This window comes from Anser anser (assembly GCF_964211835.1).
Source record: "Anser anser genome assembly, chromosome: 5".
In the NCBI taxonomy this organism is placed as follows: domain Eukaryota; kingdom Metazoa; phylum Chordata; class Aves; order Anseriformes; family Anatidae; genus Anser; species Anser anser.
This window is the reverse complement of record NC_139725.1, coordinates 38839904-38867685: the sequence shown is the minus strand read 5'-3', so window position 1 is coordinate 38867685 and position 27782 is coordinate 38839904. Positions and strand designations below refer to the sequence as shown.

General features: G+C 44.2%; 2 protein-coding genes across 4 annotated transcripts in view; both read left to right on the top strand.

The window, feature by feature from the left end:
* The first annotated feature begins 29 nt into the window (after positions 1-29).
* Positions 30-11144, top strand: MRPL23 (mitochondrial ribosomal protein L23). The gene is made up of 5 exons (XM_083838555.1): positions 30-170; positions 264-386; positions 1085-1167; positions 3047-3120; positions 10781-11144. The coding sequence occupies exons 1-5, from the start codon at positions 112-114 to the stop codon at positions 10943-10945; spliced, it is 504 nt and encodes a 167-aa protein (XP_083694681.1). The 5' UTR covers positions 30-111; the 3' UTR covers positions 10946-11144.
* Positions 11145-11287: 143 nt separating this feature from the next.
* LOC310900487 (uncharacterized protein) overlaps positions 11288-27782 on the top strand; it is a 220257-nt gene continuing 203762 nt past the window's right edge. For all 3 annotated transcript variants that reach the window (XR_014585153.1, XR_014585154.1, XM_083838556.1), the window contains exons 1-3: positions 11288-15223; positions 25064-25150; positions 26009-26107. Coding sequence is in view for 1 of the 3 variants with exons in the window: in XM_083838556.1 (XP_083694682.1) it covers positions 25080-25150; positions 26009-26107 (170 nt within the window). In the remaining 2 variants the exon portion in view is untranslated. The remainder of the gene's footprint in view (positions 15224-25063; positions 25151-26008; positions 26108-27782) is intronic.

Here is a 27782-nt window from a genome sequence, read left to right as displayed (position 1 = left end):
AGGGGCCAATGAGGTGGAGACCACCACCCCAAAAAAAAAAAAAAATAGAAACACAAAAACCACCCTCGTCGCCCCTCCGCTCCAGCAGAGGGCGAGAGCGGGAGCCCCTCCATGGCGGCGGCGCTTCCGGGCCGGGCCGCGGCCATGGCGGCGGGCGGCAGGCGGGCTGTGTGAGCGGGGCTGGGCGGCCGGGGAGGGACGGGGACGGGGTCGGTGGTCGTCGGGCCGCCGGCCGGTGGTTGACGGGCGTCCTCTCCCCGCAGGTACCCGCTGTTCCAGCTGGGCGGCCCCCAGCTGCGGATCTTCCGCCCCAACTTCTTCATGCTGGCGGTGCGGCCCGGCGTGCCGCAGCCCGAGGACACGGTGCAGTTCCGCGTCTCCATGGAGTGAGTGCACGGGGAGGGCGGCCGGAGCCTGGCCGCGGGGTGCCCAGGGGTCCCCGCCGCTTCTGGAGCATCCCCCTGCGCCCAGAGGCCCTCCCCGTGGCTGAAGGAAGGGTATTGTGCAGCAGGGAGAGCTTTCAGGGCGCTGGTTTAAGTAGGAGCTGTGCTTGGCTCCTCTCGGGGTGCTGTGAGGCTCTGCCTGCCGCGAGGTGGGGTTAGGAAGAAGGGAGAGGTGGTGGAGGTGACCTGGAGGAAAAGAGGTGGTGTCCAGGTGCTAGTTTTGCAGGACTCCTTCGTCCTGTCTGCTCTGCTTCTACACATAAAGGCCCACATGCCTGCAGCAGGTCCCAAAAACGTTAGAAATTAGGTTCAGAAGCTTAGAACTGATTCTTAGCATGGGCAGTCAGAAAGCTGACCCTGGCTCGCTGAGTACAGCAGATACCTCATGTTTTGACTGCTGAGGTGCCAGAGAATAAAATGTTTAGCATTATTTCAATTTATGGGCTATGAATTGCTGTAACAGCATATGATCTATGTTGGGTTTATACATTTGTGCGGTGAAGCTACCTTGTTTGAAAGGGGAAGATGTATCTATTCCAGACTATCAACTTGCCTATAAATACTGTGGCTCTGTTCTGAACTTAGTTAAGTATTTCTACTTTTCTTTCTTTCTTTCCCCAAAATGTTTTCTTGTTGCCTAGAATGACAAAAGTGGATATCAAGAATTACCTTGAAAAAATATATAATGTGCCAGTAGCTGCTGTGAGGACCAGAATACAGTATGGTAAGTGCAGTTGAGTAATTCAAAGGGATAAATGCAGTTTACCTTTTCAGCCAGAAGAGGCTTTTCATGTCAAAAGGTCCGGTAGCATTCTACAAACTTTAGTTCCAGGTTTGTTGCTGGTGGCAACTTCCAGCTCAGTTCTTTTTATTATTGTTCCTTAAAACAAGTACATACCACTTTGTATGTACTGCTTCATATTTGAATACTTTAATTAGGTTATAACATAAGTTTATTTTTAAAAACAAAATAATGAATTAAAAAAGTCTTAAAATTTTGACCCGTATCTAACTAATGCCAGATGCTTTGGTAGTTGGTACCATTTCTCCTTGAAGACCGGTGGATGTCTCACTTCAAAAGGAACTACTTCATGTATTTTAATAAAATTAGTAATTAAACTTATTTTTTAAGTTTATGAAATAATAAGAGTTGAGATTACCTAGCATGCCCAGAGAGGAGATGTTATGGTCTAACTGAAGTCAAAACTTGTAGAGAGAAAAAATTATTCAGTTAGACAAGTACAAAATACCAGAAATACGTCTTGACACACTTTCAGTTTTTCATAACCTGTAGTTACCACATTTCTGCTACAGACTCGTATGCTTCCACTTACTGTGTTTCTTCCTTGCGCTACCCTTGTGCAAAAAACCTCACACCACCACCACCACCAAAAGAACCATTAAAAAATCATTCTTAATTGAAGTTATGTTGAACTCAGACTTGGAACAGAGGGACCCATCTCTGATTGAACTAGGCTAGAATTCTACAAAGTCACATTTACGTGTGAATGCCTCCCTTCCCAGAGTTTCTCTGAATGTATTTTGGATGTAGTGCAAAGTCAGGAATATATTTTTACGTCATGCACATTTTTGATCACCAGGCAGTGCATTAATCAAATGGAGAGTGACTTGTTTGTTGGGACATCTTTGGTTGGATTTCTCTTTTTCATGTACTAATTCTAGCAAAGGAATCGATTGATGTGTTTATAATGGTAAGAGTAGGGACAAATTTGAAAGGGCATAGGGAAAAAGAGCTGTCATAGTGAAAAATGGAGAATGAAAGAAAAAGCTTCAAGAGAAGGTTGTAAAAGTCAGAGCATATAAAAGAAGAGAAGGAAAACATCATCTGCAATGTGTCTATGTAAAAATAAAATTAAATGAAATCCTAAGAGCAAACACGTTATTTCATACAGCACTGAAAAATAATTGCTTTTGTCCTTAAAACTGTCCAGTCCCTCAGTACTTACAGAAATGGTGGTAGAATATGTATGGTCAGGGAATAAAAGAGGAAAGGGGCTTAGAACGTCTCATAGTTCAAGAGCTTTAATGTTTGCCTAACATGCAAGGAGTAAATTGAACTTCCCACTCAGTTGTGCCCAGCATACTTGCAGGAAGCGAAGGTGCTTTGATTTTTTGGGGTGTAGAGTGTAATTTTCTGATATATAAAGCGTAGAGCCTGCTCATTAGCTGGGCAGTAAAAATTGACAAGTTTGAAGCTTTTTAGTGGTCATTCTCTCCTTGTCTTTCTGAAGCAGTTAATGTTGGCAGGACAGTTTATTTCTCCTGCCCCCTACTCAGAAGGCTTGCCTCCTTGCTTCTTTGCAAAATTTGTGTTGTGACCATGAAGGCACAACAGCTGTCAGCAGCCCGCGTCTGGTGATGCCTCCTCTCCTTACATGTAAGCAGTTTACCAACTTCAGTACATTTTAGTAATTTTGGTACTGCTGTGTGGTATCTATGTTTGTACTGAAGAAGTAATCATCTTAACAATAAATCAAAACTGGTGAGCCCCCCTCCCCACCCCTCCCCCCTTTCAGCTTTGCCTTGCTTTGGTGTACTTGGAAGTCCTGGAAAGTTAAAAATTGGACTGTTCATTTCTGCAGGTGCGAACAACAAGAAGAACCACAAGAATCAGAGAGTGAAGAAGCCAGATTACAAGGTCGCCTATGTACAGCTGGTGAGTTAATATGGATGCTTGCAGGGAAAGAAGGGGCTGTTTGTCAGCCAAGGTACAAGTAATGCTTGGTGAATTGTCCAATTAGCTGACGGTTTCTTCCACTCCTCTAATGAAGGCATTTTCTTTAATACATTCCAGAACATATAAAGGGATTCACTAATTTAAATGACTTCGTTTGAAAAACAGATTTAAACAAATTGTTAGTTTTCTAGTACCATTTGTGTCTGAGGCCTGTATGTAAGTTAGGGCCTCGTGTCATATGGTGCTGCTTTGTCAGCGAATTTCATGCTGACCCTGTACTCTCTGTGTTGGAAGGTTCATGGCTTGTGTGGTTGATTGCTGAAATGTCCAGTAAGTGAAAGAATATATTGTAAGGGTGGGGAACTTTTTATTAAAGCTCTTTGGATCTCCAAGAAGACTTAAGGCGTATTCCCTGGAGAGCTTTTAGTCATGTCTAACAAGTGTGCTTTGTGGCTAAACTGGGTTCTGAAACGTATATTGGTTGCCCAGTGGAAAAGGTGCTTCATGTTCTTACAAGTTTCTTTCATAACAGGAGCACATTATAGTTCGGTCTTCTCTTGGGCTTACCTGTCTACAAGTAAGAAAGAAATACCACCAGTGATAGAAAAGCCCTTCAGGTACCAAAATTACTTTAAAGGAATGCTATTTATGGTTGTAAAACCAAAAGTTCAAAGTTGCTGTTGGCAACACAAGCTCAATGTTACTCTGTCCCGGGACAAGGAGTCAGTGTGGGGGAACATTGCATGATCTTACAGTATAAAGATTGCGTAAGAATTTGTAAGGACTTGGGGTCAAATTAAAGATGCGTAGACAATGGGAAATCTGATTTATTTTTTTTTAATTTTCGATTTTAAATGAGCTTAGAAAAATTTTCTTTAAGCCCTTTCTAGGGAATGGAGTGGAAAGAAAAGTGAGGACTCTGTTTTTGTAGACAGCCCTTATTTTTAAAAGAACGATATAAAATACAGTGTTAAGAAGAAGTAACAGTTTTTTATTTAGATGAGGACTAAGCTTGATTCACTGTGCTGAAGTTAAAGAAAACGTCATCTTCACAAGGATTTACATTATGATAGCAAAAAATTGCATGCCTTTTTCAAGGAATAGGCACTGTTTCAGTAGACAAATTCTCCCTGGTGGAAGGAAGGCTATTGCCTGTGCAGTGTTTTTGTCTGCGAAAGTTCAGGTATGACTGACTTATGAAGAACACAGCTGAAGAATTGAATGTCAGGAGTGATTTTGTATTGTACAAGTTGCTTTCTCTGGGTGTTGTTCCTTAGTAGGTAATTGCAGGCACTTTACAATGCCATAGCCTCTTGCTAGTGATGGCTGGTTTTGGAGACTTGTTTCCCAAGATAGAAGCAGGCATGCATCTCTAGTGAACCTTGGTCAGTTCTCAACTTCTATTTTACTACGTTTAATGCAGTCTTGTTTCTGTGTCTGCTGAGTTGCGAAGGGAAGCAGTCCGCAACCCACAGAGAAATTCAGTGGAAAGCCAAATGCTGCTGTTCTATGTAGGAAGCCACTCATTTAAGGCAGTGCCTTTGAATGTTTATTTCAAATCAAACTTCTGAACCTAGAATAGTTGCCATCTCCTTGTGGGTGACTGCAGTGGAATGGAGAATGCACAAAGCCATGTGGTACTGTGGCTGTGGAGTGTTTCTGGTACCTGAGAGAACAGGTGTCTTTTACTGTGTTGTCCTATCCAGTGATATCATCCTCAATTTCTAAAGAATGCCACGTTTTCATCTCTCCCATGAATGGGGTCAGGGGACTGCATTTTAGTTTTCGTTGTACAGCATCCCAAGTGAGGGAATTCTGACCATTTATATAGATTTTGTCAGTGAAACTTGGTCTGCCTGTTTTCCTTTCACTTCATCCTGTGCCTCTTTGCTCTCTTTTCTCTTACTGTTGCTGTCTGTGAGCTCTAACATTAAGGTTTGTCTTTTTTTTCCCCTCTTTTGTTCTTTACTTTTCATCACTAGTTCTGTTGTCTCAGACAGTGAGCTCCCAGTTCTGTGTTCACACCAGCTTTAAACAGTGGGTGAGGCCAGAAACCCAGTGTCATTTCTGAAACTGAAGGTTTTCCCTTCATTCATGGTGTGATTCAGGCCAAAACAGGCCCCATGCAGTCCATTGTTAATATCTGCCTAATTTAGGAAAGTTTGGTAACCGCTGTAAAAACCATTTTTTCATTAGAATTATTTTGCATCTGCCGTGAGTCAGAGTAGCAGGGCTTTCCCACCATTTTTACCAGCTGTGTTTTCCCTCATTAATCCAGTTTCAAGTTAAAACTGCTTATGGCTGGAAAAATAAGTGTGTTTTTGGAAGGTCTTGGGTTGATCTTTCTCTTGCCCACTAGGTGGAAGTATTGCTCTTCCCAGTGCGACTTGGAAGCAGTCCTGGTGTGGTTTACCTGAATGAAATTGAGTGTATTTCTTATGACTAGTTATGCTTGCCTGCTTCATAAGACATCATCTTATGTGTCCCAGCACAACATACGTATCCATAACTTACCACAAGTGTCTCAAAGGTGGAAGGTACGTGAAGTCATAAGCCAATACACCCTTAGGTGTCAGTGCCTCAGCTGCTCCATATGTAAGAATTGTTGTCCTTTCTTTTCCAAATACTATTTCTTGGAGATTCAGAGCTGTTTACTTTATTCTCAGGCTGTAACTGGACAAATACATGACCAGTCCAACCATAATATTTTCACACTAAAAAAATACCTCAAATCATAGAAGGCTGTGGATCAACAATATCTTACCATTCCAGACCCTGCCTGCCTTTTTTCCCCTTCTGGAATGTGGTGAGAAATGTTTAAGTTTGAGGCTTATCAAATACTACTTTTTAATGCTATTTGATTTTTTAATTAAAAGCAAAAGTATGCATCTTTTCCAAGTAACTAAAATGAAAGTAATAAAGCAGCTTTTCTCTTTACTCAGATAGAATTGTAATTATCCTAATATTACTAAAAAAAAAAAAAAAAGCCAGTGGGAAACTTTACAGTTGCATCAACATCAGGGAAATTAAAAAAAACAACATCCCCTCCTCCTCCTTCACTGTTCTCACTCTTTAGCTCAACAGGTGTTAGCACCCGTGGGAGCCCAACTGTAGACAAGCCTCTGGAATCCAGACCTATTTTTAATTAAACCTGTTTTGAGAAATCTAATGGAGATGGCTGTAAAAAGGAGTCTGACCTTGTCAACATTAGGACTAACACCTATTTAGCTGCATGAATGATGGCACCGCTGGGAACATTTTTGCAAATGTTTTCTCCTCAAACCCTGCTTAGCGTGTCCTGTATGTTCATATTAATTAACCCATTTGCACATCAGATGTGACAGCAGTTTTCGTTTGACATGTAATGAATTTAGAGGAAACTTGGATGCCCTGTGCGCTGTGTCATTCCTGTGTGGGTTTTACAGTTGCTTTCTGTGCTGTTCTGCCATACGTTTTAACATCAGATGTTACCAAGTGCAATAGGAGGAGAATTGTTGAAATGCACTGGATTATTAAACTTAGCTGCATTTGCTGCTACTGCTGGACTGAATCCCGTGCTGTTGGGAGTCCAACATTTTTTTAGTTAACGATACTATAAACATCACTTTTCTCCTAATTCTAAAGGACAGTAGTAAGTGCTTCAATTATCTAAATAATCAGAAGACCTCACAGTTGTTTACATGATCAGTGTTTGCTGCGTCATTCCTACACAATAATATCTTTGCTGACCTTCCATTCCTAAACTTTTCAGAGGACGCAAAGGTCAGAAAGTACAAGTGAGTTTGTGCTGGATAATCCTCCTAGCAATTTTCTGACATGAGGCTCAGCAGTGGAAAGGCTAACACTTGACTTCATAGGCCTAATTGTGGTCACTTAACCTCCCATTAAAATGAATGGAGGCAATTTGTACCACTTCATGTTGTAACTCCTTCTGCAAACTCAGAGAAACAAGGTGCGTTTTCAACCTTTATAACCAAAAGGACTTGACATCTAAGATGAAAATATATGTTTGGTGCTTAGGTCTCTTGTTATCTTGAAGGATTTTAGTATTTAATAAAGGAATCCTCATAAGACTATGTATATAAATCAGCTTTACATTTGGGTAAGGCTGAAACGAGGATTAGATTTGTGCAGGAGTAGAAGTTTAATGGCTCCCATTTCTGTAATCTAAACACTGGACCACACATCTTACTTATACATAACCTTAGAATTTGTAGAAAGAAGGGAGGTCTCTGGGAAGGCCCTAAATTTAGAATACCAACATGTAAAATCATCACAATGACTTTATTTTTAGGTGCTTTAATAATGCTTCTATGACTTCATTGCTCCATTTATTTATTTATCCTTCTTTGTCTAACATTATAAGAGCTCATTTAGATATTAGAGGATATGGAGGGAGAACTTATCCTGACAAACTCCAGAGGTATCACCTCGCGTTGCGGTACTGCCAGTAAAACAACTTTTTCACCATCCAATTCCAAGACAGACTAAATTATTCGAGCAAAATGGCCTTTTTTTTTTTTTGCCAGCGTCTGTCTTTTTTACAGTGCTTTCTTTTAGCACAACTGTGAGGTAGGAGGCTATTCTCATCTTCTCCACTTTTCTCTGTGTTTCTGACTAAGGTAACTGTGCTGGCAGAAGTTCTAAACAAAAACCAAATCCTAGTTTTTTTGGAGGTCATTTCAGCTTATGAATTTCGATAAATCAGTGATGAAAGGGGAGACTGGTTAAATGGCTTGCAAAAGGTAAAACACTGAATAAATGTACGGTTTAGGAATAAGAATGCAAAATTTTGCTTCCTAGTTGAATATGCTAGTAGTTCATGCTCTAGCGGTTTGGAAACCAGGTAAAACACACTGATGAACAAAGTAGAAATTCAGTTGTTTGCTTTATTTTGGTTAGGATTTCATTTGAAGGAGGCATTTATTTTAGCTGGCAGATGGTTGCTGTAGAGAAGGGAAAACTTTTACAAAGAAAAAAGTCTACTTTAAACAGGACTGCGTAAGGGAGTGATGATCCCTCTATTCCTTTGGTAGGCATTGTTTTAAGAAGGTGGCATATGAGCTAAAACACTGGTAGCCTCTGGCATCACGTTGAAGATGCACCGAATGTAAATATGCCTGGATAGACTCTCAGCCTTTTATGTAAGTTGATGCCTTTTGGTATTTCTGAAATTTTGAAATACCCAAGATGAAAACTAGCTACTGAGCATGCACAACAGCTATTTTTCATACAGCTTTCATCACTCCAGAGTCTTACAGTGCAGTGTTACTGCATAGTATTGTTACTTAAGATTTATCAACCTTCAGTTCTCAGGGTGTAATGTCTTGGCTGTTTCGAATCGTGTCTGGCTGCCAGCCAAAATCAGAATTTCTTCACAAAACAAGAGCTGGAAAAAGCCAACTTGTCTGTGCTGATTTTGATTTATTAAAAGACTCCAGATACAGATTGACATTTTCAGCTCAATATTTGACTTTCACCAGCCTTGAAATGGGAACTGTGAGCACTTTGATAAACAGCTGAAAGGTTTGCCTGGTTTCACTACAGTTTCTGTGCATATCCTTTTTATTTCCTCTTTTAAAAATAATAACTGTTTTGCAATGCTTAGTGAATTAACCATGAACGTTGTTAGTATGCTTTAGGGACAGCTTTCCTTCACTCTCCAATAAGAGAAGTGCTTTGGTGCTGGAAGCATACCAGAATGGAAGTGCTGCATAACAAGAACAGCCCCTTACTACACTGTTACCAATATAAATAGTTCTCAAATTTTCAGTGTAGGTGGTATGCCTACCATGTTAGCCTGAATTGTTTTCCAACTTGTTTAACTAAAATGGCTTCCTCTCCAGGATGGATGAGTCCTTAGAATCAGCCTCCTCTGTCCTATGGGTCCCACAGGGCTGAGCGACCTGCCTGCAGTGCAGTTAAAATGCAGTAATTTTTTGTAATGTAAACAGATTCTTTTCCAAATGCTTCAGCGTGCCAAACTCTTGGGCAGCCCTTTGCCTCAAGGGTGCTTGCTGCTGATCCTACTACAGGAAGAGCATCAGTAGGCTACGGCGTTGGGATTGTTCAAGGCCATTGATAAGGCCTGTTGCTGTGCCTCAAAATGGAGCTATGCTTCAGTTGTCATAGGACAGCTATTATAAGCATACCTGGTGGTAATTTAAAGGTACAAAAGAGTTGAAACCCCCGAGTGTATGGTGTGGAAAGGAAAACCATGATTTGTTCCACTTGATCTTACCCAGGCTAGAATCTAGGAAAGCACAATGTACACAGCAGCTCCCTTGTTGTTTTTGTAGTATGGTCAGGCTCTTAGGAAACCCCCAAGAAGTATGCACTACAAAAACAACCGGAGCATTGCTGGGTATGAGTTGATATTTCCTAGATTCTAGTCTGGATAAGCTCAACTGGGATAAGTCATGGTTTTTCTTTCCAAAGTGTATGCTTGAGGTTTAAATTCTTTCACACCTGTAAATGACCCTGTTGAGTGTATATGGCTAAATGGAACATAGCACACATTCAGCTGGGTTAGGGACATGGTGTCAGGGTAGGTTTTTTTTTTTAATTATGTCACATTTCTTATCTCAAAATGCAGTATAGGTAGCCTTGTTGTGGAAGGCTTATTTTATCTCTTTTGCAGAACCATTTTGTAACTGGGCCTCTGGTTCAGTTATCTTTATTGCACAAATAGAAAGAGTGGCTGACCTGAAAAAACTGTTTTAATCTGAAGCAATTACATGCTTTTGTTGAGATTTCTATATGTAGTATTCTGCTAGAGAAGTTAATGTATGATAAGATTTGTAACTATTCTGGAGAATAATTTTAAGAGTTATGAGCTATCAGTTATGAGTTTTATTATGCAGAGTCCCATATGGAATGCAAAGGAATGGAAGGGGCTGATACTGTTGAGTTTAATGAAGTTGTGCTTAGTGCAAACACCACTAAAAAGTAAGTAGATAATGTTAATGGGATAGAACATTTCCACAGAATAATGGTTTCCTGCTGTTAGATAAAAACCAGAGACCAAGCAAATGTTTATTTTCCAAGTGGGAGACATAGATCTGATGATGATGTTATACTAAAATGACTTGTCTGTTAGGCAGAATGACTGATGCAGATGTAATCACTTTAATCTCATCAGTGATGTATTAGACAGATTGTTCCCACTAATTATTTTACACTGCAGACTTTATTCCTGTTGATAAGAGACCTCTGATATCTGTTACTATGTATTCCCATATTACACCCCATAATAACAGCTGCTAGGTATGTTCTTTCTGATCCTTAGACAAGATTTAAACAGCTATAGCTGCGACTCATATCCTAACTATTAACATAATGAATGCTTGCCCTGCCTGCATTTTCTCCGATGGTGTGACTTTAACAAAATCACTTACTTTGCTCATCTTGCTTTTATGATGTGGCTCCTAACAACATCTCTGAGGTGGTTCAGCATCTTGAAGAGGTGTCCATCTCCCGACCATTCGTTCTGTAAAGAAAGATGCCAGTGTCTTAATTTGCATACAGAAGAGGCTGAAAGTTAGCTTGTGGAGGAGGGTTATATGTGTATCTTGGGGAGAGCAGTGGAAAGAGATCTTGGGAGTTGAGACATCATTTTGACCATTTGTTTTCTCTTTAGGGCAAAGGACAAACCTTTCAGTTTCCCAACCTGTTTCCAGAGAAAGAACAAGATGAAGAAGCTCGCTCTTTTGATGACTTCAGGAAGAAATATCTAGAGAAAGAGCAGCAGATCCAGAAGGGTGACCCCAGACGAGGTGGAGTTCCCGATTGGTTTGGACTTTGATACAACAAGCCAGCTGCCTTTTTGTAGGCTTAGAGGAATTTTGGTCAGCAGAACTTGAACTCTTCTCTTCTTGTAATGACCAAGGGTTTATTCTTGAGCAGCCCTTGCTAGAGTGTTTTTTTTCCTGGCTATTTATGCACGACTACAACAAAATGGCCCTAAAGAAATAAAAAGGTAAAATAAATCTGACTGCATCAGATCTTCCCTGTGAACTTGTGGACCATTCCTGAAATTGGAATTGCTTCTTGTTTCTGAATGAGAGTGTCACTGTGCTTACCTTGTTCCTGCTTCTGCAGGTCATTTGAGTGGAAGTAGGAGGCATTTCGTTTCTCAGGTTAAGTGTGGTTGGCATTGAATGTTACGTAAAAACGTCAGGGTAAGACAGCTGGAGGTGGACAAGAACTTGTAGGTTATTAGGCTGTAGGCTCAGGATGTAGGGTTCCCTTATTATCAGTTATGGTGTCTTTTACTATCCTGTGCATTGCCTTCCTTCCAAAGTGACCCCCTTTCCTGGGGATGTGTATGTAGCCTGATTTTACTCCTTTGTTAATGGCCGTGTGGCATTTTGGGGCAGGTTTTATTGGGTAGGCTTGTGGCTGGGCATGTGTGTGATCCCCAGAAGCTTCAGGGAATGGACAGACATGGTGCAGTCTCTGCTGGCTGTTGTGCAATGCAGGTAGTTGCCTTCTGTGACTGCTCTGCCCCAGGAATGTTTCAGGGCACAGTTGTGCTAGTATTCCTTCCCCTGCCCACAGCTACCTTGCAGTGCTGGCAAGAGTCCTGTGTAGACACAGTTGTATTGGCATAAAAATGCTTCTGCAAGTGTAGACTGTTTTGTGCTCCGGACTAGTAAAAAGAGTCTTTTTACTTCTGGTGCAACTCCCTTTACTTCCAAGTTGCTGATGCCAGGGCAGTGGTAGAGCTTTTCTAGGCCTTCAGGGCTGCCACGTTTAGGATTTTTGTTTCTTGGCTCTGCAGCTGTTTTTCCTTGCTTTGATGAGGATATTTCCTCTTTGCCTTTGTCAAGGAACGTGCTTTGCCAGTGTGTCAGAAACAGTGGGCGGGGGGGAAGGAGGGCTAGGAAGGACTTTGCTGTGGATAGAAGGAAGGATGCGTTTCTGCAGGCCATTGGCCACAGTGCCAGCATGTGCAGGGTTAAACACGCAGCTAAGTTTCCCTTGCTTCTGAATGCTGCCACTCAGTTGGCAGGGTAGTGAATGAGCCCTAGCCTTGCCTTGAATGCTTCTACCGGGTGCTCTCCATTATTGTTCTGTGTCTGAACTTCTTGTTTGGACAGCTAGCAAGATGTTTACAAGGAAACAGCTGTTCCCCAGAGAGGCAATCCAAGTAGGATTTTACGCACCCCCTTCTGTTCATTAGTCGCCTCTTTCCCCCTGCTACTTCCCCTCTGCGCGACAGTCCATCTCCTGCGGTTTGTTGCTTACAGCTTCAGTGATTCTCCCACCCCCCTCTTTGTCCAGCTTCCAGGGGGGATCTGCATGATGATCTGTGTAAGTTAGCTGGTGCTTAAACAGAGAGATGCTCTCAGAGAGGAGGGAGATAAGGGAGGATTTGCTACTCCTAGCCTGCCAGCAGAGTTACAATAGTAGATGTGGAAAAATACTGAGTTCCCTGAAAACAGTCTGTGTGTTTGGCATGTCTGCAAAGCCAACACTTCCAGAGTTTTGTAGCGACATGTAAAACTCCAGGTTAAATCAGGAGCTGACCTGCAGTTTTAAAGCAGGAGGACTGAACTTGCCTAGATAAAAGGGTTTCTCTCCTGCGGTACACCGCTTTCCCCCCAGACCTCCTTCCTTTATTTTTGTTTTTGTTTTTTAATGAGGTTGTTTTTCAAACTCCCACCTCAGTTTAGAGTAATGGGTCTGGGGCTTTGCTCCTAGGGTATAATATTACAGAGTTTGATATTTTTTCATCACTTTCCTTTGTGGTGACTTCCAATGTAGGTAACTCCATCTTCACCATGGTGATGATAAAATGAAAAGAATTCATCTAGTGCTGCCATATATCTTCCTAGCTGGCTGGTCAGCCTTGAGCAAGCAAACAGTCAGGTATGTGATAGTTCTGGATGAATGAGGCCGTGCTCCATGTGGTAGGTGTAACAGCAAGTAATATATTAACCATCAGCCTCTCTGCCTTCCCTGTTGTGGTCCTCAGGAGAGGTTGGAGTCACCAGCTCCTGTACTGGCATTGAGAACCCAAGCTGAGAGGAGTTTATTTGCAGTACCAAATATGCGCTAGGCTGAGTGAGTATCAAAAGTCACAGGGCAGGTCTACCATGCTTTGCTGCTCTGATTTCTCCATGGGTGATTAATGTTTAGCTCATGTTCAAAACAGGTTTCTGACTGGAGTGACACAAAAGGAAAGAAATAGAGAGATGAGTGTACCCGTATATATATGAAGTTGCTGCAACCAAATTCTGGCAGATATTCAAGCTACTTGAGAGAGAACTTTTGTTACCAGCTACCTCCTAAGCTAGTATACCTGTGAAATTAAGGTAAGATTTAAAAAAGAAAATTCAAAGCCCTATTTGCTTTGATGCTCCAGATTTCCATGGAAGTAGGATTATGAAGATGCCAACTCCTTCCAGGCCCTTGTTGGCCAGTATTTTAGAGGAAGTGCTAGTTCTGATTTTAATATGGCGCTTCACCGGTCCTGTCCCCCAACCTGTACAGGTAGGTTAGAAGATAATGCAGGCAATGCTTGAATATGGAGTCAGTGTTTGTGTCACGTACCAGAGAAGCACAGCAGATGAGTGACAAAGTGAGGAGAACAAGGGATCACGTTCTGTAGCTGTGTTGACTGAATCGTGCTCATTCCAGCACATCCCGATGTTTTGGGTGATGCAAGGGTTCGGCAGATCCTGCAAGTAGCCCCGCTTCAGAGGTGTTGAGCTGTCCTTGGCAATGTCCACAGCTGTACCTGCGGGCTGGGGGTTCATATAGATGTATGAGTAACTTCTCCAAGGACCAAAGTAATGACTTGGTTGAAGAGGCTGATGTTCGCTGTGATGCAGGAGAAGCCACGTCCTGCACTTGGCATGCACGGCTCCGCAGCTGCTGGCTGCGGTGACGTGCAAGGGAGGTGCTGAGCGCAGTTTCGTTCCCCTCTGTACGTGTGCAACCCCCCTAAGAGAGCAATGTGCTGGAACAGTCAGCAGATGCGCAGTTGTCTGCGTAGGCCACTCCAGCGGAGAAAGGCACCCAGCTATGATGAGGGTTGTCTCAGCAATACCAGTATGCTTCAGAGGGAACATGCAGTTGCTTTTTTGTTTGCTTGTATTTATTATTTTTTAAATCAAACTGAAATGAGTTGCAGAGACATTGACTTCATAAACTGGTTTTATAAATATTACAGTTTTGAAATGAGTTTTCCTTTGTAGCTCCTGCTGAGGTCCTGCTGATAGGTTCTTTGTGGATCATGTTAAGAACATGTGGGTGTGTACAGGTGACAAAATTCCCGTGTCTTCTAACCTCTTGTTACCTCAGCCTTACCATATGACCTCAGAGAGCGCAAATTGATTATTTTCACAGCTAACTTGAAGTAGGAAGACATATAGTGCAGCTCAGCCGGTAAGTCGCAAAGTTTCATCTTTTGTGTATAAGCACCCCGTGTCAGAAATGGTGTATATCCTGCAGTTCAGTCTTACGCATCATTCCCCCTCTGGTAGGCTACTGGGTGGCTAAGAGAAGAGAAAAGGCTAAATAAAATAAATGATGGGGAAAAAAGTAAATACAACCTTGTGGTGTATTCCAGGGAAGGGATATTGTAATCTGTTTAGCAAATATTCCTGCTCTGTATAATGGAAAGCCACATTGCTGAGAGGGTAAATGACCCTCTTTTGAGGGTGAATATGACTGAGAATGGATAATTTAGAGCTTCAGATACCTGCTTCCGTACTGGGACTCCCTAAGTATGGATCTGCTGACAGAAAAGTATTCAACAGTCTATTGGGCCCACTGTTGGTAGCACTTCTGAATGAATGGAACAGTGGGAAAATTATGCTTACTTTATCCAAAGTGGTCTTGCTGTGGAAACTGTTCATGGCTGGAAAATTTCTGGTCCATCCAGGTTATTCCAATTATTAAAAAAAAATGAAGAAAAATGAAAAAAAAAATGAAGAAAATAATTTTACTTGTTTTAGTTTTCAGGTTGTAAGAGACTATTGCTTCTTCAGTGCTGGCCTGTTTGTGGAATGGCTTGCAGAGAGCGGGAAGGGCTGGGTAGAGGACATCTGCTTACTGTGTGAAACAGGGCAAGGTACACAAAGCAAGCACTATTTTTGCTAGAAGGACTGAAAGCGATAAAACCGTTATCTTGACAATGCTGCTTTCTACTAAAGTGGAGTTCAAGGACTGCTCGGAGTCCAATTTAAAACAGTTGTCTGAGAATGGCTTTCCAGACATGAGCATTTGCTTATATGCCAAGGCTCACAGGCACCATGGCTAAAAAGGAACATTGTGATAATCCTTTTTGACCTCCTGAATAACACAGACCATAAAATTTCATGCCGTAGCTTCTGTGCGTAGGCCAGAAGCGTGCGGTTGAATGTTACCTGGAATGGATTTCAGTGCTTGAACTTGACAAGTGTTGCAGGACCAAGTTTCTTGAACAAGCTGGGCCCAAGCAGCCTGAAAGTCAGCAGCGTGTTGTCATCTGACCTGTGAATTTCTTAAAGTGGTTGTAATAGGGAAAAATGAGCATTGCTGTTTAGGATTCATGTGTTTGTGGAGAAGAGAGGTAATTTTTATAAATATTATTTCCTTTAAATGTGAAAGGCTTTAGGGTAGCTAAGATGACATCCTTGCCGAGCCATTTCTTTTAGCGACTTATGGCTGTTTAGACAGATTTTAGCTCTTTGTATACAGTACGGCTTATCAAAGTGTGCGCTGATGTTGTGGGCACACCCAGCTTGCAGAACGCAGGAGATACCTCATCTTCATTTATTCTGGGGCCTGAGAACACTGGAACCGGGGCCTGGTGCAAAACTGGTTGTTGTAATTACAAAACATAAGTAATTATCAGTCTCTTAACCTTTCCTGCCTTCAGCTGTTCTAAGGGCAATGAATGGAAAGTAATTACCATTTTGGAGTATTCGCGCCGTCCCCAATTAGGCATTTCATTTTCTTCTGTGGTGACTGGGACTTCAGAAAGCATCTTTAGGCCACACATGGTATTCTAGGTAGGTAGGTCTTGCTTGGGATCTGGCCCTTACTTAATGCTGTCTGTGCTTCATTTTTGCAAAGTTTTGGGCTTAGGAGTCAGACCAATGTCAGTGATTCAGGGTTTGGAAAAGTTCCTTTCCTAAAAAAAGGCTGGGGAAACTCCCTCTGTTGAAGCGGTGTGGTTTAGAAGCACTTGGACTGTTGTCCATGTGTATGTACCTGGAAATAAAAAAAATGCCTGAGAGGCAAAACGTAATTCACCGTAGCAAGTAAAGGTGCAGCAAAGGAAGCGAAACGAGTCTTCTAGGAGGGGGATGGCTGTGGGGTTGGCAAGTGGAGGGAGAGGGCAGGGAATTGCTCTGGGTCGGGTGGTGTGTTTGCGATGAGCCTGTGCTGGAAATGGAGAGCTGGTGAAGGCCTCTTAGGTCATGCAGTCCATCTCCTCAGGCAGGCTGCTGCAGACGGGGCTGTGCCAATGCTCGCACACATGGCAAACCCAGTGTGTGGTGTGTCACAACAGCTGTCAGAGACCGGTCGTCATACCCAGAGTCTCTAAACATCCTGTTTATCCCTGCAAGGAGGAACACTTGATTGAAAGATAAATACCAAAAAAAAAAAAACACCCAACAACCAAAACTGGTGCTAGGAACAACATTTGCCCTTGGGCTAACAAACCTGAAAACAAAAGAAAATAAACAGAGGATGGAGGCAAACAGATTTCCACACAAGGCCAGATTCTAAAAGGGATTTAGGAGCTTAGCTTGTTTTGGCATGCCTGAAAAAGAAAAAGCCGTCTGGGTGCCAGGACTCTTCGGGCTCCGTGTGCGTGCGCCTGCATCCAGGGAAGGACGGGGTGGCTGCAGCAGTGCGAGGGGGACTGGAGGAAGCTCTGTGCAGGGTCACCCCCAGGGCATAGCTTGCACATTTTTTTTTTTGAAAAATTAAACATGCCGAAAAAAAATCTCCAAGTTGGCAGTGAGACTTTTTTCTTTCTTTCTTCCCCCTCTGTTTGTTTGTTGTTCATTTGTCGCTGCACGGGAGGTCTGTTTACTTTGCTCAAGAGAATGAGGGACCCAAGAGACGCAGCTCTGCATGCAAAGCTTTTATGGAGGGGCTAGAGGAAGAGGAGGGGAGGAGCTTTCCAGGCCCTTATGAAACAGAGCTGCAAGAGCTTGTGGACCGTTTTGTTTGCTGCTTTGCCCCCATGTTGGGCCTGATACTGCTACTGCTTGTGCAGAAGTAGTTGTGCCGTGGGCTTCCAAGGTGGGCCCCACTGTTAAGGGCTGCTCAGGCAAACCTCGACAGGGGGAGCACGAGGAGGCCTGAGAAGCCCTTGGGCCTGCCTGGCGTTGGTGCTCTGAGCAGTTACCTAACACTACTAATCCCCCCTCTGCCTGCAGGATCCTCTGGTGGGTTGCTTTCAAGCCAGACGTGCAGCTCTCTCCAACCCCCCTCGCCTTTAACCCTTCTGAATGAATTGGGCCTGGAGCTTGAGGTGGCTTCACCTGTGCCATTATTGCTAGAGATAGTGTCCCAACTGCACGAGGGGAGTGGGGATCTGTGTTACTGTTCCCTTCCTTTTGAGTTGGCATCTCAGGGGGTGAGGCAGTTTTGTCTAGCTGCCCTTCCTTGTGTCTTACAAGGCTAGGAGCTCAAACAGCAGGAAGAAAACTAAGGGTGCTGAGCAAGGGAGGTGAATGTCTTTAGGTTAACAACCGGGCATGTCCCTTGGGGTGCTTCTTTCACATGTGTTCTCGTTTCTGAGTGCTGAGAGTGACAGCATGCAGCGGGCAGCTTACTGCAGTGTGCAGTAGAAAGAAATGTGCCTGATGAAAGTGATGGATAATTCAGTTGGAACAGACTTGAGAGCAACACAGCGTTCTGCCATTTGTAGGTTTTTTTTTACCCTTCTTTACCCTTCTGGCTTGTAAGATGCCAGAAACTGATGGGTCTGCCTGTAACCTCAGTCTTGTTCTCAAAGCAGCTCTTTTGTAGCACTGCTTTGTTCTTCTGTACGGCCTTGGTGCACAACAGAAAGGAGAAACTTTGACTGGTAGGAGCTGAGTGCTTTTATCCGTTTCCTGTTGTAACCAATAAGAAAATTGCTCAACAGTCCTGGGACATCTTTCTTTGTTGTAAAGGATCCTTTTCATACTGGGCCACACCATGTTATCTTGCCAACTCTGTTTCCAAATGGAGGGAGAGCTGAGGAACCAGCTGTGACTGTAGTTGAGGAAAGAAAAAAAGACCTCGTGTGGAAAGCGACTGAAAACCCCGTAAGTGCTCATTCTAGAAGTAGAGGGAACGTGATTAGAGATGAGCTATCCAGAAGTACCTCCCTTTGCAATGTATGTGAGTGGGGACTGTCAGAGAAACAAAAAAGAGGGCAAGATAGAAACTGTCACAGAAATATTTTCACTCGACACTGGGTTAGGTTAGTGTTGTGCAATTCCTTGCCACAGAATTTCAGGGCCAAGAACTTTGCTGGATGCCGACACACTCTGGCTGTTTCTGTGGATAACCAAGATATCAAAGAGCTAATGGTAATACTAAAAGAACAAGAGCTTTGGGAAGTCGTCAGTGCCACATGCGTCAAGGCATAAGCTGACTCCAGCAGATGGAGGTGGGGATAGGAAGAGACTTATTTCCTCGGGAAGCAAAATAGCCTGTGAGCTGTCTTTTGCAGGGTTTCTTTTTCTGACCTTTGGGTCAGCCTGCCGCATTGCAGAATCCCAGCCAAGATGGAGCTTGGGAAGGTTGGCAAGTTTGGCAGCTGGCTCACCTATGGTACGTCTAAGTTGTGTGTTGGACCCTGTGGGAAGGTGTAGTGCCTTCTGTTGTGAACACCTAGGTTTCCCTCAAAGGAGAGGTCACTTCAGTGGTTTGTGAATCAGAAGAGTCAACTTCACATCCAGACTACTCGGCTGAGTTTGGATCAATTCCTTAACCTCCCTTGCTGCCTTGGTTTACTGTTGCAGAAATTATTTACGGGTAGTCACTTCCCCAGCGCCCCTGCTCTGTCTGTCAGGGAACCACTTAGGGGTCTGCAGTGAAAAGTGCCCCCTCCATTCCCTCTCTGTTTGAGCATGAGGCAGTACACAAAATACCAATAAACTGAGGTTGAGGTGTGGTTTTTCTAGTTTGCTTTTTCTATCTCTCTTTGAACTGTCTGGAACAAGTAGTGTTGGAGCTTTGAACACCTTAGTTGTGGTGACATGCGGTTCAGTAATAGCTCCTCAATAGACGAGCTGTTTATTTTTATTGCATTTTCTTTTCGCTGCTTTTAATAGCTATAAACAACCTCTGTGCAGGGTGTATCTTGAAACTCGCAACCAGCTGGGTGAGGGGCCTTCGTATCGATTTCAGGCCTGTGGAGAGGAGAGCATAACAGGTCCCTGACTGCTCCAGCCACTTCCTGCCTGCCAAGGAATGCTGGAAACAGAGGTCGTTATTGCACAAGTAATTAAAGGTTCATCAGCCCTACCTCTCTGATTGCTTAAGGCCATTGTAGTAAGGGACAAATACTCCTGCTTGCCCACTGTTATTTGTTTTCTGCTTGCTCTGTTTTTCTTGGCTTGAAAAGAGGAATTATGAAGACTCTTGAGTAGGATCTGGGAGTGCTGCGGTCTAATGCGTTTGGCTGTGGCCCTGGGCATGTTGTGGAATACGCTAGTACTGAGAAGTGTCATGTCTTCAGGGCCCTTGCTCTTCCTGCTTCTTCCCCAAATGCACATGTGAGAGAAGAGCTTTGATGGTGCTCAAAAAGCAGGCACAGGTTGCCCAGTCCCTGGCCCAGGGTGGGTGAAGAAGCCAGGCTTGGGAATGTCTTTAGAGCAGGGCATCTGGGTGGCCAAAGTGTCTTCTGCCCTCACATAGCAGGATTGTAGTGTAGCTGAGTTGGACTCAAAAATGTGAGATTGGCTTGTTAAGGGAGAGTTTCCTATGGATTTTCTTAGAGCTTCTTTTCTTTTTCTGTGGATTGAACTCTGAGGTTCAGATTTTTGTATATTTTCTCTCCACTACAGACAAGAAATTACTTTCTTTGTCTTTTAAATAGATGCTGAGATTCGCATATGGGCATGGGCCTCAAAAAAAAAAAAAGTACCAAATATTGTGAGTCTTCGACAGAATCACAAGAGCAGGGCAGACTGAGCCACCCTTCAACCATCTGTCCCTTGAGATCTGGAGAGTCTTTTTTTTCTCTGGGGAGCAGAGGGCACAGGCACGAGAAGTCATGTTGCTGCCCTCCAGTTTTTCTTCACATGGATCAATGATCACCAGCACCACCAAAGAAGCGAGCCCCCATTGCTCTGACTGTCCTTGTGCTTCAAGATCAGCAGAAGAAACAGCTGAGGAACGAGAAGGAAAAGAGAGCTGGCTTTCAGGCACCTTGGTCTGGTAACGTTGTGAGTCTGGGATTATGGCTGGCACAGGGTGGGCATTTCATTCCCTCCTGGGAGCGTACAAGGGGGCTGAGATTGGACTGCGCTTCCTGCCTGCACCCCTAAAGCCTCCTTGTTGCTGAAGGCTGCCCCAGAGAGCCTGCAGGGGCTTGGCTGTAGCTCAGGAACAGCTTGAAGGGCACATGTTGGGTAGGCAGATGGAGCGGGTGATGGAGATGATCTGCTGAAGAAGGGGAAGTGCGGAGTGAGAAGGGGAATGACAAAAGGGCAGCCGTGTGGGCGACCCAGTGGGAGCGGAGGAGGGCAATAACTCATCTCAAGAGGAGCAAGAGGCCAGCAGCGAAATTGCCTGGAATAGCTGGCTGAGGCAGAAGAGGGCTGGTGGAATGATGAGGTCTGGCAGACCTGAGGTTATTCTCCATGAGTGTCTGTGGGGGAGTCGAACAGCTTCTCGGTCAGCCTGCAAGGGCTGCTAATCCGCAGCCCCCGTGCCGGTCAGCCCAGGATGCTCCAAGGTATCGCTCTCCCCGCCGCAGAGCAGAGGGGCATCTCCGGAGGTCCCAGGGGCACCGCGTCCCGACACATGAACGCAGCCCCCGACGCAGCAGCCTTACAACAGACACTGCGTAATGGCCTGTTTTGCATTTGTATTTCATTTGCCTCCCATATGGGATCAGTTTTTCCCTTTTCTTTATTTTTTTTAATAGCGTTTTTCCTAGTCATAATAATCAGCGTTTCCCTGCCCCCCCTTCGTTTTACACAGCTGGCTTTGATTGGCTTCAGTCCTGCAGATGCTCCTTCGAACTGAGGAGAAGGGGCAAAGGTTCCCTTCCTTTTCAGCTCGAGGCAGACGGCCTTGCCGGAGGGATGGGGGAGGCCCCCGTGCTCCCGGACCGGTCGGCTCTTCGTTGTGGCCCCAGCCGGCCTCTTGTGCATCTGGTGAGGTTTGCCAAATTGCGAGATAATTTCTCTGCTGAAGGCCTGGAGAAGATCACAAGTCGCTGATGGCGTGCATGCCCCTGTGCTGCTTGAAAACAACCGTTCTGGTAAGCGAGAGGGGCAGGATCCCCAAACGCCTCGTGCTCGCAGGCTGTGGGTACAAAGGGCCAGAGTGCATCTGTGAGCTGGTCTGGCGAAGAGACCTCGGAGTGCTCTGGGACTGACTCAGATTTCTGTGTCTGTGTGCCATCAGGCTTACGGCAACTGCAGCCCCACGTGGCTGACTGTGCAAGGTACGTGGTAATCCGTGCAGGGCACGCTTAACTTGTGTAACCCCGCATAGCACACCACCAGAATCTTTTCCTCTTGGCAAGTGCGCAAGCAGAAAGCACCCTGAGTGCACGAATCGGCATGGGAAAAGAATTGGAGGACGGACAGACAGCCTTTGCTGATTTTTAGGGCGTGAGTCAAGCACAAATTGCGTGGCAGAAAGAAGAAACTTCCCTCAGAGGCCACCTAATGCACAATTGCCCAGTGTGGGGTTTCTAGCAACTTCCTTCAAAGCAGCTTGTGCTGGTCACTGTCGGAGACGGACAGCTCAGTCGCTGGTTGCTCGGCCGCTGTGTTATGGCTATTCCTGCATTCCAGGCACCATCCAAGAGAATGAGACATAGCATTGCACAAGACTGAAAGAAAGTAAATGTTTACAGGCACAACGCACATTTCAGCTTGTTACATGTTCCTGAGCAGTGAAAGAAATGAAACAATAATTAAAACAGGTCCCAAGTCTCAGTGTGTATCTTGGCTCACGGCGTAGTCCTCTTGGAGCGCTGCCTCTGCCTCTCTCTGATCCCAGCCTGAGCAGTACCACTGGGCCCTTGCATCCAGGTCAAGGTCTTTCCAGTTACTCCAAGTACATTGGCTTTCTGAGAACTGCAAAAGCATTTAGGTGAGGTGCCTTTATGGCTTGCAGGAGATTTGGGTGCTTTCACCTTTGACGGGAGCAGGAAATGTCTGCCTTGGGTATCCAAAGTGTCAGTGCAAGGAAAATTACAGATGGATTTATTACCGTGGGAGGGGAGTAGAGAAACTAGAAGAACAGAATGGGAGAGAAGCGGGCCCTTTTAAATAGTTTATTTCCTGAATTATCACTTTTGAATGGTCTAGTTTGGCTCTTTGTGCCTTCAGCGGAGCTCCGAGTGTGATGGAGCAGATGTGGCAATGGACTGTATCGGCACACCTGACAGCTGTGCTGGGAAGCAGGTATGAGCAATGGCCTCTGCTTTCCTGCTCCGAGCACGACATCAGTCCTGGCACGGCTCGGAGGCTGGGATGTCTCCCCGTGGTGAGTCAGCGGGGTGAAGGAGAGAAGAGGGCCTCTGCTGTGCCCCTTTTTTCCAAGGAGAGCAGCGAAGGGCTGTGGAGGTTTAGTTGTGCGTGGAGTGCTCCTCGCTTCATCCTTTCTGCTTAGCACAAGGAAATAGAGAGCAGAGAGGTGACTGAAGCACCCCAGCGAATGCTCTATGGGTGGCGGTCCCCATGTATCCCGACCTCCTCCCAGGCTGTGAAGCTGACAGCTTTGCCTCGGCCTTCACACGGAGAGGAGAACTTAGGTCACCCTGAAGGTTAGTTCTTGGCGAGGAAAAAGGCCTCTTTAGTAATGATCAGCCCACTGTGCACGTGGCACAGGAAGACAGACCTCCGTGCATGTGTTACGCTGGTCTGAGATGTAAGCTCGGTATCCACTTATGAGCAATAGCCCGAGCTGCTGACTCACCCCCATCACTTTGCTTGGTTCTCTTGGCTGAGCAGTGAGCTGGCCAGATATTATTCATTCTGCTTGAAATAATAACCGAGAAAGTGTCTATTGGAGGTACAAATGTCTAGGCTTCCTGTAAGGAGCAGAGCAAAATCCAAAAAGCACACAGTAAGTCATGCAGCAGAATGTCTCCAGGAGCACGCCTACGCCACTAGCTAGTGCCCATATATCAGGCAGGGCAAGTGGCCACGGTCATTGCTGAGTCTGCAAATGGGCTGGATTTGTTCTTCAGCTTGTAAAATAAAGAGTAATTTTAAGAGGCAACAGCTACATGGCCTCTTGTCTTATGTGACTGAGTTATTTGAAGTTCTTGTTGTTATGGAGAAATGCTGACTTTTCTATAAGGCAAGTCACAACCTGCTTTATGCAGTGTTCCGTTACACCTTTCTGCTAACCTTGAATAAGCGCCGATTGTTGTAGGGCATGTAGGGAGCCTAGCATGGGAATTAAGGTCCCAAGCCTCAGTCCTCTTACTGGTGTTGGGATGTTGTGCCGTCTTCCTTCTTCCACTGGAGTTTCTGTGGATATAGTACAGAGCAAAACAGATGGGTGTGATGACATTTTTCTAAGAGCTATCAAAAATCTTCCTGTAAAGATTATCTGTTTTGGTCATACTGGGGTAGTAAAGGCTTGTGTTTGTAGAGAGGAAGAGCCAGTTTTTCAGAAGTCTGGTATTTTACAGATTGCTTGACACAAAAGCCATAATTCTGGGATTTGGGTTCCCTTGTTAAGTCCTCATGCTTTCAAATTCTTGGAGCTAATTTTCATTGACAATAGGAACATTCCTTGAAAAATGCTGATGTAATGAAGTACGTGCTACTTGAGATTAAAAGATTTATTCAGTGACTCCTTTTTGAAACTTTTGCGAAGTGTCTTAACATTTTTATGTTTCTCCTACTGCCAACAAAATCACATTGCACCACACGGTTTGCAACATTAGTCAGATTTTGACACTGGCTCACGCAAGAGGCAGTTTTCACAGTAAGGAATCATAAAATGTTAAAGAAATTGCCATTATTTGAAAACTAGACACAGTTCAGTGAAGCAGATGGACTTGCTAACAGTGACTTAGGAGGTCTGTAGCACAGCTGTGTTGACACGGATTATAGACAATCAAAATTGTATATAAAGTGCATGCCATAGCTTTAGTCTTAAGCATATTGCTAACATTTAATGAAGTATGTAACCTTATATGGTTTATGTATTTTTGTACTGTAGCTGCAAGTTATGCTAAGGCCTTGGCTAAACCTTCCCAGAAATCTCGATTGCTATTTGTAATGCAGGAGCACAGACCTAGAGTGCCAATAAGCCTTTGATTGAATCTTGATTAATGTAAATACGTTAAGCCTGTAGGTGCCATTCCAGTCTAGGAAGCTTCTTACAGTTTTTAACCATGTCCGCATCAGAGTTCGAGTCCCTTTGCTTCAGCTAATTTCCAAAGACCAACTGAAGAATGTTTGGGCTTGTTTGTGAGGGATCAGGGATAGAGACATTTCCTGAAGCCCCTAGCTGGCTTGTTTGCAACACCATCCCAATAAAAATTAAGCCCTCAGACAGAAGGAAAGAAGAAAACAGAATTCTGATATGTTTCACAACTGTCCCCTCTGATCCCAGGAGAAAGGTTGGGTAAGAAATGCTGTGATCTTTCTTACATCTCTGTCTGTCTTCAAAGTTTTCAGCTCATTCTGTTGTACTGGTCGGGGCTCTTGGGTTAGGTGAACAAGTTGCCTAATTGTTTCAGCTCATTGCTTTAACTAATTGGTTCCTTGTCTAGCCAAGCAAGAGAGGGCATGCAGCAGCAGAGCGTGCAACCAAGCAGAAAATGGGATGTTCTGTGGGAAGGAAGGCATCACAAAGTGTGGTACGTGTCATTGGGATCTGGAGGGGTGGGACAGATCAAAGCACTGAGTTCTTGTCCTGACTCTTCTGGTGCCTGGGAGTGTCTGGTGCCTTTGTACCTGTTCTGCTGTAGACAAGGGAATGTGCTGAACATCCATAGTGACATCCGTGTGGAATGGGACGAGGCTCTCCAGCACAGCACAGCAGCTGCCTTCTTTCAGAGTAAATCTGTGTGACTATAACCACCCTGCTCTACGTCACTGCCAGCACTGGCCAGGAATTCTGCCACGGGGAAAATTGTAACTGCGGTGGCACGTGGTGAGAAAGGATGAGTAATGAAAGGAAACAGCTCACGGCTTTTGTCCTTCCTGCTACGGTAATGCCCTGCAGTGTCTTCTCCTTGAAGATGGCTTCTTCAGAGTTTGCTTGCAAGATAGGTTGCTTATGTCCCCTCCCATTGCCTTTCTGTCTAGACTACAAATAACCATAGGCTGGTGTTGCTACTGCTAACAAAGAGTCTGCCATAACTGACCATGTTACGTGCCAGGTAGCTGTACCGAGTAGCCTGAGGTTACTAGAGGCTTTAAAAGCACTTCAGAAATAGCTGTGGGGAGGTTACCTTTCTTCCTTGGCAAGGCTCTGAGGAGAGACATTTTTTTAATTAGACAAGTTGATATAACTGGATTAAAGAAGCCGTAGAACAGACCCTGACATCCTCTTGATTTGCATGAATGGGCAGATACTTTGGAAAGCCCTGTGCAGACCTCTGTTTTTCCAGAAGGCTTTTAAAAATGTATTTGCTCCAATCTTCATTCCATTTATCCTGACTTTTTTTTCCAACCCTCCTATCACATGTCATTCGGTGTCACTTGGAGTCCAGGAGCCTGGGAGAGTCTGTTTTTGCTGCTTGTCTTGTCAAGAATTCCAGACCAGTCCTGTGCAACGCAAACCTCTCTATTTACAATGGGACCTCTCCAAGGTACGGTTTCCTATCGTCATTTGGCCTAAGTGGGTCACTGTTACACCTACTGCTATAACACTGCTGCAAAACACTTGTAGGCTGATGCCATTACTGCGTGATGACATTTCTCTGGCTGTCCAAATATTTCCTCTGACTTGTATTTTCTGTAACATCATTTTTCTCCTGTTTTCTATGGCTTACTGTACATTTCTTTGGTTTCTTTTTTTCCCTGTTTTCTCCAACTATTCTTGCAACACATGCAAAAAAAAAGTGCACAACTGTCAAGTATTATTGTAGGGACTCGCTGTGACTACATAACCATTTTGCTGCAGACATGATGGTTCTCTTCACTTTTCTTTGCAAATAAAGACTAATCAAAGAAGAAATCTTATTAGAAAAAAAAATAATACTGTCAGCCTTTAAAACATGCAGAGCCTTGATTTGTGGTTCCCATAAAATTGCGTGTCTTCAGCTAGAGTTAAGAAATGAATTATTGCCTTAAGTGTCAGATGAAGTGAAACGTGGAGGAACCTTGTCTGCTTGTAACGCACGTGCTCAGGAGGTTACCAGTGATGTCATATACGCGGCCATGTCCTCGTGGACCAGCTCTTTATTTTTAATTAGAATATTATTTCCTAATCTCGATAAAACAATCCAGGCAGTGCGTTATGATGTGATTACTGTATCTTTCCCTTGGCTGCAGTTGCTGGAGCTCTGGCGCTGTGCATTGAAGGACCACCTGGATTGTTTTACCCTCGCTGGGTTACGCCTGGAGATCCAGCTCGTTGTGGTGCCTGCGGAGGTTGATGTGCGCATTTTTGCATATTGATGCTAGTGCAGGCATGTCTGTTTTATTTGTTTTTTGAGGGGAAAAAAAGCACGTGTACCAACAGCCTTAGACTATAGGAAAGCTGGGCTGCTGCAGCTGGTGAAGTGGCCGATCATATGTGGGCTAAAATCCTAGCAGAGCTAGCTCAGTGTGCCTCAGTGGCAAAGTACAGGACAAGCAACAGTGTCTTCAATGCCCTCGTGTGTGTAGCTTGTACCAGGCATCCTTAAAGAGCAGTCATCTCTGGATCAGCTCAATTAACGTCCTGTCTCGTCTCCTCTCATTCCTTTATCTCCACCCCTAGAATGGTAACACAAAAGTTAGCAGTGCTGGTTAAGTGAATTGTCCTGCACGTGATCTGTTCTTTGCCTTTTCTTCCTCATTCAATGTAACTTGAGAATTTGATCCGATCTCCTCTGTGGCCTATAAAATCATAATAAGAGCTTTAGTGACGCCTCTATAATTAAAGTTGAATTGAATTTTGCACTTCAAGCATGACTTAAACATTTATTACTTGTGAAAAATTATACCATATCCTCCTCAACTTACGCCAAGCATTCTTTGAGTACCAAATGATATTTCTATGAGATTTCTGCTGTTGTATTTGCAAGTAGGAATTAAAAAAGGATCCACTACACAATCCATGCGTGAAGGGACAAATTTTAAAAACCGTTTGCCTTAAGCTGCTATGAAAATGCATCTCTAGACCTCTTACTGTGGCATCTGTCCACTTCCTGGATTCAGTTCAAAGCTTGTTGACTGTGATGGGAATGCTCCCAGCTACTTCACCAACTTCTGGTTTGGGATTCTTTTGCACTGTCCTTCTAGCTTTCAGCTTTCCTTTGCTGAAAGTAATGAAAACTA